The sequence below is a fragment of the Cuculus canorus genome, chromosome 1, assembly GCF_017976375.1.
Source record: "Cuculus canorus isolate bCucCan1 chromosome 1, bCucCan1.pri, whole genome shotgun sequence".
In the NCBI taxonomy this organism is placed as follows: Eukaryota; Metazoa; Chordata; class Aves; order Cuculiformes; family Cuculidae; genus Cuculus; species Cuculus canorus.
This window is the reverse complement of record NC_071401.1, coordinates 81,601,583-81,620,787: the sequence shown is the minus strand read 5'-3', so window position 1 is coordinate 81,620,787 and position 19,205 is coordinate 81,601,583. Positions and strand designations below refer to the sequence as shown.

The following is a 19,205-nucleotide window of genomic DNA, read 5'->3' as shown; positions in this document are numbered from 1 at the left end:
AGGAACAATTGTTACTACATGCACCAACAAAAATTAAATCTGTCTACTTAAATGTTTATTGAGGTGTGTGAACCCAAACATGAGGACACCACTTGAATGTAAAGGTGAAAGACAAATTGTTGATCAGCACCCAACAGAATAATTTGCACTTAATAAGAAATGGTGATGTACTGGGAGACACATTAGGAGTACCAAAGCAAATGTTTTCCATCCCCTTTTACTGACTGTGGTCTGTATTTTCAGCTACAGAAGAATACAATGGGAATATACTTTCTAGATAAAGAGAAGAGAACAAAAGGACTAAGAATGGAAAGTGACTAAATAAATCTTACATTTCAATTTTGATAAACTGGAACTGAAGATGACAGGAGACCTTATCGCTCTCTACAACTACCTGAAAGGAGGTTGCAGTGAGGTGGGTGCTGGTCTCTTCTCACAAGTGATAAGTGACAGTGAGAGGAAATGACCTCAAGTTGCACCAGGGGAGGTTTAGACTTGATATTAGGAAAAATTTCTTTATTGAAAGGGTGGTGATGCATTGGAACAGGCTGCCCAGGGAAGTAGTTGAGTCACCATCCCTGGGGGTGTTCAAAAAACGTGAAGATGTGGCAGTTCAGGACATGTTTTAGTAGACACAGTGGTGTTGGGCTGATGGCTAGACTTGATGATCTTAGAGTTCTTTTCCAGCCACAATGATTATACGATTCTATAAGGCAATATGGTGTTTGGCATCTAGCACCGTTTCTGGCAATGTTTTGAGGCAGTGTAGCAGGAGCTGCCTGCAGGCCACAGGCCCAGGGGCCCCGCATATTCCAGTGTCCCCACATGCTCAAGGATCAGTAAAAATGGGAAGGTGGGAGCAAAATGAATAGGCAAGCCATGTGTTCACAAAATATGTAGACATGGCATATTGGGACATGCCATAGTAGGCACGATGGTGTTCGGCTGACATTTGGACTTGATGATCTTAGAAGTCTTCTCCAGCCTTAATGATTCCATGATTAATAGAACTCATAGACAGATTTAGACTAGATATAAGGGAGAATTTCTTCTCTGTAAGGGTGGTGAGGCACTGACATAGGTTGCCCAGGGAAGCTGTGGCTGCCTCATCCTTGGAGGTGTTCAAGGCCAGGTTGGATGGGGCCTTGGGCAGCCTGGTCTGGTGGGACATGTCCCTGCCCGTGCCCATGGCATTGGGGTTGGAACTGGATGATCTTTAAGGTCCTTTCCAACCCAAACCATTCTGTGATTCTATGTGTTAAACTTCTGGGGAGGCAGCCCAATCAATACCATACAAATATTTAGGAGAAAAAAAAGGCGGATGCTTCTTTATTTCTCCACTTCTGAGTCAAAAATGGTGCTGCTCCAGGGCCAGCCCAGCCTGCAGGGCCACCTGCATACCTGCGCCCTGGGGAGGGAACTGTGAGCTGGATGAGGATGCCCTACTCATGCCTCTCTCCCGTGTCATTGATTCAGCTGAGGTAGTGTGGGTGGAACCTCTTGAGTAGAAAAAAAATGGGGAAAAAAATAGCAGGACATCCTGGAAAGCTGGAAAGCACGTTGTTTGGCATTCTGAGATCACAGAATCATAGAATCATAGAAGAGTTTGGGTTGGAAGGGACCTTAAAGATTATTCAGTCCCTACCCCCCTGCCATGGGCAGGGACACCTCCCACCACCCTAGACTGCCCAAGGCCCCATCCAGCCTGGCCTTGAACACCGCCAGGGATGGAGCAGCCACCCCTTCCCTAGGCAACCTATGCCAGTGCCTCACCACCTTCATGGTGAAGAAATTCTTCTTTATGTTTAACCTAATCTGCCTCCCTCCCGTTTATACCCATTGCCTCTGGTCCTATCAGTACATGCCTTTGTAAACAGTCCCTCCCCAGCTTTCTTGTAGCTCCTTCAGGCACTGGAAGGTCACTATAAGACCTCCTCAGAGCCTTCTCTTCTCCAGGCTGAATAAGCCCAACTCTCTCAGCCTGTCCTAGTATGGGAGGCGCTCCAGCCCTCTGATCATCTTTGTAGCCCTCCTCTGGACCCATTCCAGCAGCTGCATGTCCTTCTTACATTGAGGATTCCAGAACTGGACACAGTACTCCAGATGAGGTCTCACAAGAGAGGAATAGAGAGGCAGAATCACCTCCCTCAACCTGCTGGCCACACTTCTTTTGATGCAGCCCAGGATATGGTTGGCCTTCTGGCTATGAACGCACATTGCCGGCTCGTGCCGAGCTTCTCCTCAATCAGCACCCCCAAGTCCTTCTCTGCAGGGCTGCTCTCAATTACATCATCCCCCATCGTGTACTGAAACCGGGGATTGCCCCGACCCAGGTGCAGGACCTCGCACTTGGCCTCATTGAGCCTCACGGTGTTCTCACAGCCCCTCTCCTCCAGCCCGCCCGGGGCCCTCTGCACAGGGACGCTTCACCCGCTCAGCGCCGTGTCGGCAGCCTCGGGGCGGGGCGGGTCTGCACCTGCGGCAACCACCGCCCCCCAGCGCGCGGGGCGGAGCGGCAGCACCTGGCGTGGCGCGAGCCGCCTCAGCGCCGCCGCCGCTCCTCCCGCCGCGGGGCGGGCAGTGCGCCTGTGCCGTGAGCCCGGCGGAGCCCGGCGCGGGGACGCGGCGCGGGAAGATGGCGGAGCCGGGGGCTGCGCGGAGCCACCCGCGGGCGACAGGTAGGGAGGGGATGGCGCTGCCCGGGGACGCAGGAGGCTCCGAGCCCTTCGGAGCCTGCCTGGCAGGTGCTCGGCGGGGCGGGGCGGCGGGAGGGTCCCTCGGCATCCCGGGAGCGGGGCGGGATGCGCTCTGTCCTGGGGGATGCGCGGCGGGTTTAGCGCGATCGCCCGAGCTCCCCTGCTGGCTCCTAGAAGGGGATGAGCAGCGGTCTCGCCCGGGTGTCGTGTGTGTGTGTCCCCGTCCCCGTGTGTCCCTCGGTGCCTACAGGGTTTCGCCTTGGTCCCGCCCGGCTCCTGTGGGAGGTGATGAGCAGCGGGTCTCCCGGCTCCCGCAGGAATGCGCAGTGGGTTTCGCCCGACCCCCACGGCTCCTGTGGGGTCTCGTCCAAGCATCCCCTCCGGCTCCTATGGGGTCTCGTCCTGGTGTCGTGTGTGTGTCTGTATGTCCCTCGGCTCCTATGGGGTCTCGTCCAGGTCCCCGCCCCCGCTCCCCACCGCGCTCCTATGGGGGGATGCGCAGCGGTCTCGCCCGGGTGTCGTGTGTCCCCTCCCCTCCCGGCTCCTGTGGGGTCTCGCCCTTGTCCCCCTCGGCTGCTATGGGGGGGATGCGGAGCAGCGGGTCTCCCGGCTCCTGGGGGATGCACAGCGGGTTTCGCCCGGGTGTCGTGTGTGTGTCCGTGTCCCTCGGCTCCTATGGGGTCTCGTCCGTGTCCCCTCCCGGCTCCTATGGGGAGGATGCGGAATGGGTCTCGCCCTGATTCCCCCGGTCGCCTATGGGGGTTGATGAGGAGCGGATCTCCCGGCTCTGGGGGGATGCGGAGCGGGTCTCGCCCTGATCCCCCGCATCTCTCATGGGGGGGATGCGGAGCGGGTCTTTCTCGCACCCCGCGTCCCTTCCCGGTGCGAGAAGCCCTTGCCATGGGGTGGCTACCGTGCGGCGGGCCGGGGTCGCCCCGCAGCCGCGGATTCCCCGGCAGCGGCCCGGGTTCTGCCCCGAAGCGGGGAGGGAACGATTTACAAAAGCTTGTTTCCAGCGGTGCCCGGGCCTGCCTGTGCTGGCCGGCCAACCCGGGCAGCAAACTGGTCGAGCTGGTATCGGGCGTGAACGCCTCGCTCCGAGCCCTCAATAAGCACGCATCCCATTAAGGTCGCTCCTCCTCGCGCAGTGAACCGAACTTCTGATTTCCGAAGGCAAAAAGGGTGCGATGGGACACGGTAGAGGCTGCTGCAGTGCAAGGAGATGTATGTGGCGTGGGATCGAGTCCTCTGGCCCCAGGAGATCTTGGAGACGAGGCTGGTGGCCGTGACCTTGGCTCTTGGCACGGTGTGTAGGTGTCAGGGTGGGTCTGGATGCTCTTTCGTCACATGAGCTCCCCGCTGCTCGACATACGAGGTGAGCAGTGATTAAGGTGTCGGGCAGCTGCTCGTCATACTTCTACCTTAATTACCTGATACGTCTTTGTGAATAGCAAACCATCTGAACCTGGGGTGTAAGAGGGAATTCATCTTCCTATTGTCCTAAGCCAGTGTAGTTTTTTTAAAGTAGCTTTGCAGTTGCTTTGGGAGGTAAGGAAGTAGCATTATCCCAGATTTGTGGAGTGAGAAGACTACGTCAACCCTCTGACTTTTCTGAGGTAAAACTGTGTAGGGAGGTGGGAACATCTATGATTTCTGTTCCTTGCCTTCCTCCTGTGCTCAGCAGTCCTGGCTCGCACTGTAAGCTGTTGCAAGTGAGCAGCCAAGCGTTTCTAGGTCTTGAGTCTCCATGTTTTCATTTTTCACATGGAAGAGAAGGGAGAAAAACAAACAATGCTTAGAATTTATACTTGTGACCTTTTTTTTTGCCTCCTCTTTAAAGCGTAAGGCAGTCTGTCCAATATTCACTTGTACTCTTCCCAGGCGTTTTCTGTTCTTGTGTTTTTCTTTCTTATACTTCCTCTAACTTCGGAGGCAAATATTGAAAAAAAGCTTCCCTCATTATATAAACCAGGACATCATCTATTTTTCATCCTGTGTGAGATTGGGAATCCATAGAAAAGGCAGCATGTGGTATAATTAAAGATAGTATCAAGAAGTTATGTGTTGTAGAGCAAGTACAGACAGATGCAATCACTTGTGGTCAAGCACTGGTACTTGAACACTGATGCCCAAACATTGCAGAATGGAGTGGTCTCAGCCTAATCTTCATTTATTTGAATTGGCTGCTAGAAGATAATACCCAGTGTGGAGTAAAAGGTTGTCTTTATGTGTGTGGTGTGTTTTACAGACAGCAGCGTATTTGTATCTGGGATTTGTATCTGTTGCAGCAGAGAATGAGACTCTGAGACCCAACTTACCAGTTTTACAGCAAGCACAACAGCTGCTAAGGCAGATCATTAACATGGATGTGGAAATGATGCTTTTTTAATTCATGTGTTTCTATGTACATCTTGGTACTGGCATCTTCATCTTGTTCATAGGGATAGGAAGACTTTTACCTCTGTGCTCCAGAGTAAAATCCTCTTTCACTACTATGTTGTCTCCCAAAGGGGTGCTTCCAAGTGACAGTGACTGCAGACACCATCTGCCTTCCCAAACTTTGTGGTTCTCTGGCAGCATCTGAGTTTTGATCTTCAGTGTCTTCCAGTGCTGACAGTATTGCTAGGATGGCAGTGAAAGTGAGGCACCAGATTTAGCATGTCCATCACTTTGGACACTCTGCCCAGATCAATTTGTAACAGACAAACCTGCAGTAAGGGAAGGTATTTGCATTTCTTGACTACTAGGGAAGATGCTATTGTTCAGTGGTTTTTAATTCCGCAGAAAGGAGCGAAATTCTGTGGCACATGCAAATATTTGCAGACCTCAAGTATGTCTCTGCTAAAAATGAAAGGCATACAGCAAACAATAGAGATGCTACAGTCTGAGAAGACATTGCAGGAATCTTTGTCAGCAAGAGTGTTAGGCTATCAAAACGTCGATGTTATTGCCACCTGCATGTGTAGTAACAGTAATAGCTAAATAACATTTGAAGGACAAGCTGCTCAGTATTGAATCTCTCTCCTTCCCTTTTGCTGCCCGGTGAAATTTGCTTAATGGCTGAACGGAGAGACTGAAATACTAAACACTCTGTTTTTTTCAGCGCAAAAGATATTTTTTCCTCTTATAGGTAAGTTCATCAGCCCTAAAAGGATTTAAGAAAAAATGTGTTGTGCCAACTTAGCCTGTGTATCACAAAAGAAGTTTGTATGAAAGGAATTAATATGTGTATTTCTTTAAAAATACTATGTGGGGTTTTATTCTTGATTGCAGTGTTTTTCCAACTGATTTCTCATCTGCCAGAACGGTTTAAAGACAGTATCCTTTATTTTGTACTGTATTACTTTCTCCCATACATGGCCACTCAAGGTTGTTTATCCCCAAGGTTAATTCATGTGCTTTTTTTCATGTGATGTTACCGTTTGCAACTGTTTGGTTTAGTTCAGAACAGTTTAATACACTACACCCTCAAGGTTATTGTTTTATTGTTTAAGATACTCTAACACTGACAGACTGAAGACTCTGTACTTCCAAATAAAAAATGTCAGATCCTTGTCCAACTAGGTTCCATTAAATTGCAGTGAAGAAAAATGTCTTGCCTTTGAATTCCAAGACTGCAGAAACAAAAGGAAGGTATATTGCTTGAAATGCATGTGTTAGGAAAATGAAGCATCTGAAAACTTTAATGTTTGTAAGACACTGCTGTGTCCCATACCTCTGTCTGCTTTGGTGGCTGTTCAGATGATTTAAACAAAATAAATCTTTTTTCCTTTCTGTGTGTTTCACCTCTGCCAGAAGGTCCTGCTGTCAGTATTGTTGAGCAGCTTGTTTGGCTCTTCTCTGTTCCAGTTATCTTGACTACTCCTTGTGAAATCTGTTTTTTCGCACCAACTCTGACAGGGCATTGCAGTTGCCAGCCTTTCATTTATGACTGGCTCCTAGAAGCAGTTATTCTCATTTTAAGTTCTATATCGGCTTACATGTTACTTTGTTTTTAAATAATAGCTTGTATAGCATTTTTAAAAATAACTGGAATGTACAAGCTGGAGGGATACAGCTTATCAGGAAACTAATGCAACTTATAGGAGTGCTGACTGCTTTGAGTAACAGCCGAAACAAGTTGTCTTCTCTCTGTTTCTATATTCCTCCGTTGGCTCTCACAGTTATTCTTAGCCTGATAACCTCAGGTTTTGTGATGTCTGTGTGTCTTCTAGGTCTGGTTTGATATAGTTAGTTTTCGGGTGGCACTTGTGTGTGTATGACAGGTCATACACAGCGCTCAATGTACTGTGGTACAATGACTGGGGTCAGTAAGTATGTTAAATACACTTGTGTTATGCACCCAAATTTAACTTCTCTGTGGGGATCTTTCCTACTGCCTGAGAGGGAAAATCTGGATAATGTGTTTAAATAATGGAAGTAATGCCAAGGTGTCTGGCCACAATGCCAACTCTGCCAAGGTTATTGCAGTAATCAAAAGCAAAGTTCTTTTAGTACTGCTACAGATTGTTTTTTTTTTTTTTTAACTTGCATGGTTTATGGCACTTAGATTAAGAGTTATTTTGCTGTAATTGATTTATGTTTGTTATTTCCATCACAACTTGAAATATTACCTGTGTATCTTCTGTGGTTGGAATTAATGCATGTAAGAACGTTGTATGTGTTATTTTTCCCAATATACTTCTGTTCAAGCAGATTACCCAGTGAAAACAGTGGCTTGAAATCTCAGCTAGTTACAGAGGTATTTTACAGCAGCGTGTTACATTGTACTGACTTTAGATAGGTTATTTAGAAATACCTTTCACTATATTTTATCTCCACACTGATGAATGGTGGTGATGTATGGGGGTATACAGATAAGAAAGAAGTAGGTCTCACAAAGTGGGACTCTATCTAAGTATTGGAATGGAAAAAAACCCAAAACTCAAGGTTATTGTTACAGTATTTAAAGTACTGTAACACAGACTCTGTCTGTCATTCAAATAATGCCCTTTTTTTCTTTTCTTTGTTTATATGATGAAATTATCAAGAACTTAGAAACCTAACACCTGGCACTCTGCTGGTCTGAATGTTGTAATAATTTTAATAAAGTACTTCTTGTTGCAGTTAAATAGTAATCAAAATGTTTCGTATAGAATTACTTCTGCTTTTGAATTGTCTTTTGTTCTATGTGTGTACATATACACTGCACATACATTTTGGGCTTTCTGCAGATGTAATGAATTAATAATTTAAAATGCCTGCTGGTCACATCTTAGTTTTCTATTAATTTTATTCTGGTCATCTTAAATGAATTGTCCGCAGTAGTTATGCTTGTCCTTAACTATTTGATGTCTGTCTCTTCTGTGATAAGAAGTCTTGTGAAGTATGTCTTTGTTTTCATTTACTGTATTATTTGTGTATACCTTTTTTGCCTACTAAATGCCAGATCAAACTATGTTAGAAATGTTTTGCCCTAAATTCTGGAACATCAGTGTCTCTTTTTGCACTGGAGTATTGGGAAATTTTTGCTACTGCTTTCATGTGTTTGTGGCTGTCTTCCTTTGATCAAGAAAAAGCTGATTGCTTTTGTGGTGTTAAGGTGCTGCAGACAAACATCTACTTTGCTGAAACTGATAAAGCATTTCTGTGATCTTTGCATAAACTTCAACGGTGTAGCAGATAGGCTCTTCCCTTTTTCACTGCTTTTCAGTGACAACGTCCAAAGCAGTGATGACTTGAAGAAGTATCCCTGACGTTGTGCAGGGTTTGCACAGTTGTGTAATTGTAGCTGTTTGCTTAGAAGTAATTTTCCTTTAAACTGTTAGTTTTCCAGTGTGCCAAAGTTTGTTCTTTCACTGTGGTTTCATGTTGTTTTTCTTGGCATAAATAGGTGCCAGTAGCAAACTTCTCTTATTTAACAAAAGTGAAACATTAATTCCCTTACAATATGGAAACTGCAACTTTTTATATTCTAGTATTAAGCATATTATTGATTGAGGTAATTTGAAAAATATAGTGTTGAGCTCAATTTTCTATAGCAATTTAATGGAAGAGATTGTTTCCTGTGCATCGTATAATATTAAACTTCCTGAACTTTCAATTTTCCATTATCGTAGTAAATACATGTTTGCCACAGTCTTGGGTGTTCATGTACTTCTTCTGGTGCATGAAAGATCTGGAAGCTCCTTTTTCTGTACTTAATATAGAAATAGATTAAATTGTTCAGGCTTTTTAAGTCAAGCCCTTCACTAATAACTGCATTGGTTGTTTTATCAAGTTACTCCCCTGTGCTTGTATTTACCATCCAAGGGGACCAGTCCACTGAGTATGTATTAACTTGGTTTGATGTGATGAGTATTTTGGTCTGTGGTGCCTTCCGAGTTGGTACATCGTGCCAGAGCTTGCTGGCTGTTGGCCCCATGTGCACATAACGCATCTGCTTGCGCAAAAGAATAAATGGGTTTTATGCCCCATAACCTTTGCACAGTCATTAGTGCGCTGTGCATCCAACCATTTTGAAAGAAGAAAGTATATGAAGCTTCATAAATCCACTCTCCTTTGTTGAATAATTTCTCTTAGATACCTGTTTTTCCTAGTAGTGATTTTTAATAGACAAAATGAGGCTCTAGAATTTATCACTTCTACCTGAGCTTTTGATAGGATGGAAAAGGGTATGTAGGATAAAAATACATAATACCATCTGCCGAATTGTGTATGGCACTGTAAAAGCAACTCAAAAAAATCTTCAAGAAAATACTAGTAACACTAGTGTATCTGATTGTTTTGTCTGCTTTAATGCCAGATGCTGGAGGACGTATTGTGGTTTTGTTTCAATTAGGTAAGATCTGGATGTATGCCTTGCATGGTTCTATCCATACGAATTATCAAATTACTGCTCTCATGCCAAGCAGGAACTAGCAGAGCTCTTCTTTATTGCAGCAAAATGTTCATTTAAATATTTCTAGTTTGCAATTAATTTAGGTTATATATTTCGTGGAATACTGAAATTCTTAATGTGGCTTTGATTAAAAAAAAAAAAAAATTACACAGATTTTCCTAAGGTGATTCGGCATGCCTGGGTTTGATAACTATACAAGAGCGCTGAGGGAGTCTTCCCCTGCCCAGCCAGGGAGAGCACTGCTGTTTTTTTCACTGAGCCAGTAAATGAAGTGATAGTTTGAATAATACTCCAGTCTGAACAAACTATATCGGATTATTGAGTTGGAATAAACTTCCAATATATAATTATATTGCAAGTTTAGTAAACCTAATTTTGAAAAAATCTTCCAGTCGTATGAAACAAAAGTATTTTTTCATGTTACGAAGCTGGCTAATGGCAATCATGCAAGAAGGATCTTTCCTTTTGTCCCAGGAGGGAAAACAGGACAATGTTGCAGCATTTATTCATGCATCATTACTGTGATTTTTACATATTTTAAGTAAAGTGTTTTAATTTCCCTTCCCTTGGGAGCATGGCGTCAACTAATGGGAAGCACTTTCCTTCTTCCATCACTGTCAACTTGCCTGCTCTCACCAGTCATTATCATTCCCTTGCTTGCATTGAATGTGACACGTGTTGTGTGTCACTCTGCCTCAGGAGAAAGAGACCTCAGAGAGGACTGGAAGTGTGCTGTTGGGGCTCTTAAAATGTTGATAAATATTAGGCCAATTATGCCTTCAAAAATAAATTATGGATGAGCTGGTTCTCCTTTCCCTGCCCTAAAGGGAAGAGGAAGTAGGGCTTTACTTTTATTCTTAGTTTCTTGACTTTTAATATTGTGCTTCAGTCACTGGGCACGTTTTCCCTATATGCTTAATGGTCTACTAATAGATGTAAGTATTTCCATTAAGTTCCTGGCTTTGGTAGCACTAAGTGCTGTGGTTATAAGTAAACATGGCAATTTTGAGCAGTCATAGGAAGTGGTTTAATGGTACAATGAAATAAATGGGTGACCTTCCTTTGGCATAAGTGAGTTTTTGATGAAGTTCTGGACGAGAGTGCTGGATTGCAGGCTTGTGGTGTAGGATGTGTTTCGTGGCTCTTTGAGGCTAGGTTGTGGCATTGAATGAAAATGTTTGAGTGATGCATAGGGCAGAGATTGTTTAGGGGAAATATTAGACAGAAGGGTTGGATTTCTGTGACATGATCAAGTTACAGAAATGAAAGAAAATCAGAAATAGAAATAACTGCACAGGTTACTTGAGGAATCTGGAGGTAACAGGAAGAGTTTGTTTTTCATAGACTCATAGAATGGTGAGGGTTGGAAGGAACCTTAAAGATCATCCAGTTCCAGCTCCCTTGCCATGGGCAGGGACACTTTCCACTAGGTCAGGTTGCTGAAAGCATCATCCAACCTGGCCTTGAACACCTCCAGAATGGGGCATCCACTGCTTCTCTGGGCAAACTGTTGCAGTGCCTCATCACTCTCACAATAAAAAAAATCTTCCTCATATGTAACCTAAATCTCCCCTCTTTCAGCTTAAAAACATTCCCCCTCATTCTATCACTGCACTCCTGGATAAAGAGCTCCTCCACATCTTTCCTATAGGCTTCCTGTAAGTAGTGGAAGGCTGCTAATAAGGTCTCCAGGAGCCTTCTCTTCTCTAGGCTGAACAACCCTAACTTTCTCAACCTGTCCTCATATAGGAGGTGTTCCAACCCTCTCCGTGGTCCTCCTCTGCACTCACTCTAACAGATCCACATCCTTCCAGTGCTGAGGACTCTAAGGGCAATTTTGCATTACCCTCCCTCCTCTTGCAGTGTATTTTCCCTGTTTTGTGTTGGGTTTTTTCCCCTCCAATGTTTTCTGATCTGTATTCTCATACCATTGTTGTTGCCTGATCCAGTCTTCCTTTAAGTCTCATACCACCAAAGGGTGTCTTGGAAAGAGTTGGTATCCTGTCTTTGTTGTCCAAATGATGTGTGAATGCAACTGAAAGTCATGTTACACAGTACAAGCACATCCACTTTCAAGTCCTATTCTTATCATGACTGGTCTGTTTGTAATGCTGAAGACAAACTGAAGGCTGTAAAAAGGAGCTCTTTCTACAACCAAGGTCCACGGTGATGAATGCTCCCTAAAGCATAGTGACAAGCTTACAGCCAGTGTAGCAACTTAAAAGGTGTTTCAAATAGCACAGTAATGCTCCTGGAAGACCACTGAATTCTCTGTTGATCTAAAATGCCTGCAATGCACAGATGTTCTGTTGCCTACTTGCTTCTAATGGTGCACCTGTGCTATTGATAAACTGACATCCTACTAGGTTAACTCTTGATTTTTTTCAGGTGGCTTTTTATTCTTGCTAATGATGTTTTCCTCCATCCTCATTCTTATCCACCCACACCAACCTACAAAGTGTGAATCTCATGAGGTTCAAAAAAGCCAAGTGCATGGTCCTGCACCTGGGTTGGGGCAATCCCCAGTTTCAATAGAGAATGATGCAAGAGCAGCCCTGTGGAGAAGAACTTGGGAGTGTTGATTGATGAGAAGCTCAACATGAGCTGTATGCTGAGCTGCATCAAAAGAAGCGTGGCCAGCAAGTTGAGGGAGGTGATTCTGCCCCGCTATTCTCACTTCAGCTTCATAATTGCACTCAATGCAGTAATTCACTCTTACGCTCCTTGCTCCAGCAGAGCTTGCTCTGATCCATCCAGCCTTGGGAGCAGGGGGAGAGGAAGGCATAACGCCAAGGAGGAGGCTTGGCCCATCAGATGGTCTTTGGCAGGAATTGATCTCTCACCAGCCCACCTGCCTCTTGCAATAGGAGCCCAGAGGGCTAACGTAGCTCTTAATTTTTTCTTGGCAGCTGCAGGGGAGGCAGAGAGACGAGGAAGAGGAAAAAGGTGTAAGGAAAAGAAAATGCATTCTATGCTGTTTAACCTTTGCTTTAGGCCTTACAGTTCAGGAATGGAGAATTACCATATCAAAGAGCTCTTTGAAAATCAAAGGTAATGAAAACACAAATAGCTGAGGTATGTTTTCCTAGTCTTCATAGCAGCCATTGGTTAACATGTGTTGGAATATGATGTACTTAACTTATGGACTGGGAGATGCAGAGTGGCAGAAGTCCTCAAGGTGGTTTTCTAATGTCTGTTTTGCACTGAAGTGAATCCTGATATCTCCTGGTCATCCACACATCTTGAGAAACTCTGGTCAGAATTCCTATACTCTAAGGTAGTGCTTGGGAGATGTAATTTTCCTATTCTGGTCTTCTGTCCCAATGGCTGAGAACTGCTGGAGCTGATCGTGAGAAACAGTATTTCGGGATGTTTATGTTGTATGGTCCTTCGTAAAACTGGACAGCTGAAAAGTTCCAGGAAAGAAGACTGTTAAAGGAGTATGAAATAAATGTTCAGCAGCTAAAAGCTAGCTTTAACTCCAGCTAACTTTGAATACATTCAAACCTTGCAATGGTAAACCAAATTTCTTGTTCTTAAGTGTCATTCAGTAAAAAGATGGCTTCAGATTCTAAGTACTCCTCATGGAATGGTGATATAAGTAACCAAATAAACTTTTTTTTTTTTGTAGGTAGAGCTTGAGTGACAGCCATTAAGTATACAGTGTGGGGTCTTCAGGAGTTGAATTTGATGTAGTTTACACAAACGTGTAAGTGCTGATGGTGTCAGGTTTGTAGAGACAGAACCTCTATAGGTGTGCATCAGCTAGCAGTGCTTTGATAAGGCAGTGCAGGATTTGGCTTCTGGTTCTGGATTTACCCAAGCACATTATGCTGAAGCAGTCTGCCCCTGAGTCTTTAAATGTTTCATCAGGCACAAGAATCTCTTTGTCTTCCGGTGGTAACTGACTTTCTCATTTTGGTTCAGAAATGTTCAGTGCTTCAGTGAAAAGGTACTGAAAAGTAAAGACAAAAGTATTTCTCTGTTACAGTTAGATAGTCCTCTTGCCTATGGACAGAAACAATACCCAAATGTTTGCTTGCTTGTTCAGAACTTCACTTCAAATACCGTTTGTGTTCTCCTGGGAGAAGTTTGGATGCTGGGTGTTCTACTGATACGTTTTTGTTGACTGTGTTAATCCCTCTCAGGAAGGAAGAGAAGGTGGTCGTAGTTGGCTGTTTGTGACCATATACCTGTAATTTTCAGTGTCTTGTTGCCTGCTACCGCAGGTGAATCGATTACACTTGCTGCTGTCAAGTTAAGGTGTAGAGGAAATCCATCCTTCTTGTGTGTGTGTAGACCTGGTCTTCCTTTTTCCTCTTGCATGCGCATGGGGGGATGTGATTTCTGAGGCAATTCTGATTCCTCCTCTTCCCTTCCAAAATATTTACTGGCTTCTGTTAAGTGAACTCAACCTACTCATCCTTGTTCTCTTTCACCTGTTGTGGGTAGGCAGATTTTTTTAAGCCTTGCTTCTGTCTTTTGATTTGTATCTACATGTGAAACAAAATTCTGGAAAAGTGCAGGATTCCTGTGCCACTGCTGACATTCAGCCTTGGTGCATGGTAATATGGAGTTCTGTGTTCAGCAGAACTGCTTTCTGTCACCACTATCCAACAAAAGCCTTTTCATGTACAGGTGTGTCCTGAACTTTGGTCTAACCAGTTAGTCAGTGTCTAATCAGTCCTGGCAAGGAGCTCCACAGTCAGCTGCCTTCCGCTAAGAATGCTGCATCTGATGAACATATCTTTCCAGTGAGGCAAAGTTTGTGGACAGATAGCCTCTTATTATTAGGCCAAACAATTACAGTCCAAACAAGCAAGCTTTCTTGCCCATCGATCTGGAGGAACAACTGCATCCTGGTTCATGATGTGGAAGTGGAGAGGAGAAAAGTACAGAAGTGGATGCAGGAGCCTTGAGGCTTCCTTCGCAGCAGCGAGTTCCTGCTTTTAGAGAGGCATGGGATGTTGCAGCCCAGTGTTTTCTACTGGGACACAGCACGTGAAATCTTTATTTTGCTATAGGTGTGCCGCAGTATGGCAGCTGCTGCTCAGGTGTTTCTGTTCAACTCTGTGCAGGTTCTAGATAGGCGCCAGTCAAGAGAGAGGGAATAAAAATTCAGATGTCTAATTTACGTTGAAAAGCTTTGCAGTATGGTTCCTGGGTTTGCAGGATGAATGTTGCAGTTATGCTGCAAGAAGTATTGATTAGATGAGGTTAAGCAAAATCTATTGGGACATAGAACAAAGCATAGAATAAGCAACTGCTGCTATTCCAGTATTACCATTGATGGGTTTTGTGCTCATGTCCAACAGTAATGCAGTTCTTTTTTGCTTTCCCCTAATGTAGCAACCATGATTAATAGGTTTTGTAATTAAAATTGTAATGATGGAATTCTACATTAGCAAAGGAAAGTAAAACTAATGTAGAAAGAAGAAATAAATTAAAAAATCAAAACCTTTGTTTAACAAATACATCTTGCCCTTTTTTTTTCCATCTGGGGTGCATACTTCCATGATTTTTCAAAACTATTGTAACCAAGAGAGAATCACTGACATGCAGCATTGTTGTATGCAGTGTTCAGATTTCTTGTTGTAAATGCTGCAGCTAGCGTATTTTTGAATGCACTCTCTTGCAGTAAATATGTATCAATATCTAAATCAAATAAGTGCATTTAAGTAGTCAAGGCTCATGTTTTATGTAGCATAGTTGATTTCTTACCTAGATGTTTCACCTGTTTCCACTGTATCATGAGTGAAGATATGAATGAGTGTACTGGTTAGCGTTCATGAAAAATGTGATGTGGTCTCCGCTTTCCTTGCTTTGAGAGCTTGCTTTGTCGGGAAGAAATGCCAGATGCAAGCTTGGTGGCTTCCTGGAAGAAGTAAAAATGTCAGCTTGTTGTTATCAAGCATTGGATTTTCCATTCTGAATATGGTGGGAATATGACAGCAGACTTGCAGGGACGTCTGGAGCTTAGTGTGCTAGGCAAGCACATTGCTGTGGGTCTTATGGTGTGGGGGCTCTGCTGGTATAGGCTTCTACCATTCCTTTACTAGAAAGGAATTGAACAGCGTCAAGTGCATTGTATCACTAAAGCAGTACAGCTTTGCTGTTTCTTTGTCAGACTTTTATGGAGGATTTTAGGGTTAGGAGAGTAGAAAAGAGATCCTGCTGCCACCTACAGCATCACCAAATTTCGGATCTATTCCTAGCACACCACACACTTATGTGCTGTCCTTCAGTGTTTCAGGATGTAAGTTACTAAGGTAGATAGGGGTATGCAGTAGTATCTGAGAAAAACACCTTTTCTTTTACTTAGCTGAGCTGTGCTTCTCATTGGGAGCCATAACTGGAACCCAGTTTCAGAGCCTTACATGCCCAAGGGCAAATTTTTTCAGCACAGTCGAAGGGAAGGGAATATACGAGGCCATGTACAACTGCCGAGTTTCAGAATTAAGAGCTTTCAAAGTCACTATAAAACTGTTCTTGATATTTAGCGTTCGTTTATTCCTCTTGACAAAAAGTTCATGGCAGTGTAAGTAAAGGGGGAGGAGAAATTAAGATACTGTTTTGAATGTTGTGTAAAATATCTTTAGAAGTTTTTTTTGCCTTTGAAAATAGTATGTATTTTAATCTCCTACACAGATTGCTTGCTAAATATAGAGAAGTAGGAGCTCTTTTAACACTTTGCATGTAGCATGAGGGCATGTGCTTTATAAAATGATTGATGGAACAGCAAATTGCAGACAGGAGTGAGGTTTTTTGTGTACAGCGCAGATACATGTAGGAGATGGAAAGTTAATCTAAGTGGATATGGAAAGCTATTGAGAAGGTGCAGATTTTTCTTACTACTCTTGTCTCCTCTTTTAAAATACAGTTAGCTGAAAGGTGTGTAGGAGTTTTGTTTGACTAACAGGGTGAGAGTAGTAGACAAACTCATGTGGGGAGGGGAAGCTTTCAAAAGCGTTTTGAATTGTGTCCTCACACGTGTCTGTGGAGACAGTGGGTAAGCTACGGAGAGGTGTACATTGGCAGGGGTAGTGCAAACAGCCCACTTTATTTCATGAAGAGTTGGAAGTCATGAATATGAAACTGTATGGGGTTTTTTTGAGAAGCACTATAAGGAAAGTGAAGCTGAAGGTGATTGCCTCCCTCAGGGTCCTGGTTGCTTAGGGAGAGTGTTAAGAGAAGAAACTTCAACCACAACAAAGGCATGTCTCCCTAATTTCAGGGAGGTGAGGTAGGGAGGTATCTACAGTTCAAAGCCAGGATGCTGAAGATGTCTTGCAGATGGGCCTTATGCTGGGGAGGCAGTACAAATAGCTGTAAGGCATACGTATGGGGTTAACCTCAACTTGTAATTGTGGAAACCTTTCAGTTTTAGAAACCTTCTCCATATTTGAAGTGCTTAATACAAAAAAAAGGGTGTTATTTTTATACCTGTGTTGAACACTACTCTGCTAGCAGTCTTAAATGATGACCAACACAAACCACAGTTGAGATAGTGTGCACAGCACTGGCAGCTTTGATGTCAGTAGTGAGGAAGGAATTCATTCACTCTTCAGTTCTCTGTAGGAGCTTTTACGTTCTTCTGAAAACAAAACAATCTCTGCTTCAAATTTACATGGGCAAGTTGGGGCAAATTATTCAGTGATTTTTCTGTGCAGCTGCCTGTTCTCTGAAGAATAGTGTCAGTGAGGTGAAAATGGTAGGAAGCTCACACTGATGTTTTGTTGTGGGGGAACTCGGAGACGGGAATCATAGAATGGTTTGGGTTGGAAGTGACCTTAAAGATCATCCCGTTCCAACTTCCCTGCCATGGCAGGGACACTTCCCGCTAGATCAGACTGCTCAAAGCCCCATCCAGCCTGGCCTTTTGAATGCTTCCAGGGAGGAGGCATCCACAACTTCGCTGGGCAACCTGTGCCAGTGCCTCACCACCCTCATCATGAAGAATTTGTTCCTAATGTCTAATCTGAATCTTCTCTCTTCCAATTTAAAGCCATTCCCCCTCATTCTGTCATTTCCTCAGATGTTGCAAAACCAGCTTTTGCTGTTGGTGTTAACATTTCTATAATGCTTTTAAAAGGCTGATTATGTAAATATTGAGAGACAGGTATAGGTGATTTATTTGGAGAGATTAATACAATTTTGTTGCCTGAGAAGTTTATCTCCTCTGTGATGAGGAAGATTGAATTTCTTTTAGGAGTAGCTATAGTTTGAATGATAAATAGCTACCTAAAGATTTTTTTGAGCAATACCTCTTAATTTACTTAGGTGTAAAATGAAGGCCAAAGAGAAGATGGCGAAAAGAGGTCATTCCTGTTCCCAGTTTTTAACATCCATAAGTGACAAAAAAACTGGTGTAAAATCCACTCTCAACTATGGGGTTTGCAAGTTCTTTTGTCTTTAATAGATCTTGCCTCCTACTGTTCAGTTAATATGAAAGCAGTGTGCAGGTCTCTATGCAGGTCTGTATGTATATCTATGTAGTGGAAATAATAATGCTGTAAGCACCTGGGTGTGGACATGCTTAACTGTGAGGAATACTGCAGAATGTGGAAACTCTCTTCCTCTAATGAACTTGCTTTTTTCTCCAGCTGTTTCTGCCATTCCTAATGAGTTACTCATCAAAAGGTATCACTGCTAATATTCTTTTACAGAAGGGGATTTTGCATTCCAGACACTTGGCTAAAATTGAGCAAAACCATGCTTGATAATGAATTGCATGAATTAATTAAAGAATGAGCAGGGTCCATAGGTATTCTGCAAAAAAGTGTCATTGTATTAGACAGCAACTCCTGAATTTTCCTCATGACCCTATTACATATTTATGAATGTAGTAACAGAAGAGTTATGTGCATTTATTTTTATCTTTAGTCACTTTAGCCTTACATAGTAATGTCCTCTTTTATGAAAGAATTTTTTATAAGAAGCTTCCTGTTCCTGTTAGATGATCCTGGAAAAGATCCATATAAGAAGTTATACAGCAGGACACTTGCTAAAAGTGTTTGACTTAAAAATCTTATTTTGCATGTAAACAGAAAGAAAAATGCAGTTCAGTAAGGATATTTCTTTATTATTACTGTTTGTTATTTTTCATCCTCTGGTAGCAGATTTAACTTCTGCAGTTTTTTGTGAATAGAGATATGTATAAAAGAATTCTTTGGAAGTGCACTGTATTCACTTACACTTTTTATAGAATACTTTTACATGTAGTCACAGGAAGAAAATAGCATCCATACCTTTGGCTCCATGGGATTTGTTGTTGTGATGTGGAAAAGGATAACGGATTAAGACTAAATAAAGGTCAAGCATTTTATGTTAGCATTACTGAACTGCTTTTGTTTCCTAGTGACCTTTTTCAAGCATCGCTCTTGCTATGTTTTCATTAAACTATGAAAACTCTGAGCTCTCCCCGGGTTTATTTCTTATCTCTGAGGTTAACAGAGCGTGGGTGCTATCTATTTCATGCTGCTCTGAGCATTCAGCTTGAGCAAGTGCTGAACCTCAAAGTCTATGTTGGAAAGCTGGTACTATTACTGTGTTAATTTGTTGAAAATAGACCCTTTCCAGGGAAAAGGTACCTCCTAATGAACATTTACACAGGTTTGTTAGAGGAAGAT

General features: G+C 43.3%; 1 protein-coding gene across 3 annotated transcripts in view; it reads left to right on the top strand.

Moving 5' to 3' along the window:
* The first annotated feature begins 2,538 nt into the window (after positions 1–2,538).
* MAP7D2 (MAP7 domain containing 2) overlaps positions 2,539–19,205 on the top strand; it is an 84,963-nt gene continuing 68,296 nt past the window's right edge. The window contains exon 1 of one of the 3 annotated variants that reach the window (XM_054084245.1): positions 2,539–2,678. In XM_054084245.1, coding sequence (XP_053940220.1) covers positions 2,636–2,678 — 43 coding nt within the window. In that variant the 5' untranslated portion in view covers positions 2,539–2,635. Of the gene's footprint in view, positions 2,679–3,000; positions 3,023–4,028; positions 4,072–19,205 lie in introns of those variants that run through there. The other 2 variants (XM_054084273.1, XM_054084255.1) reach the window with 2 other exon arrangements.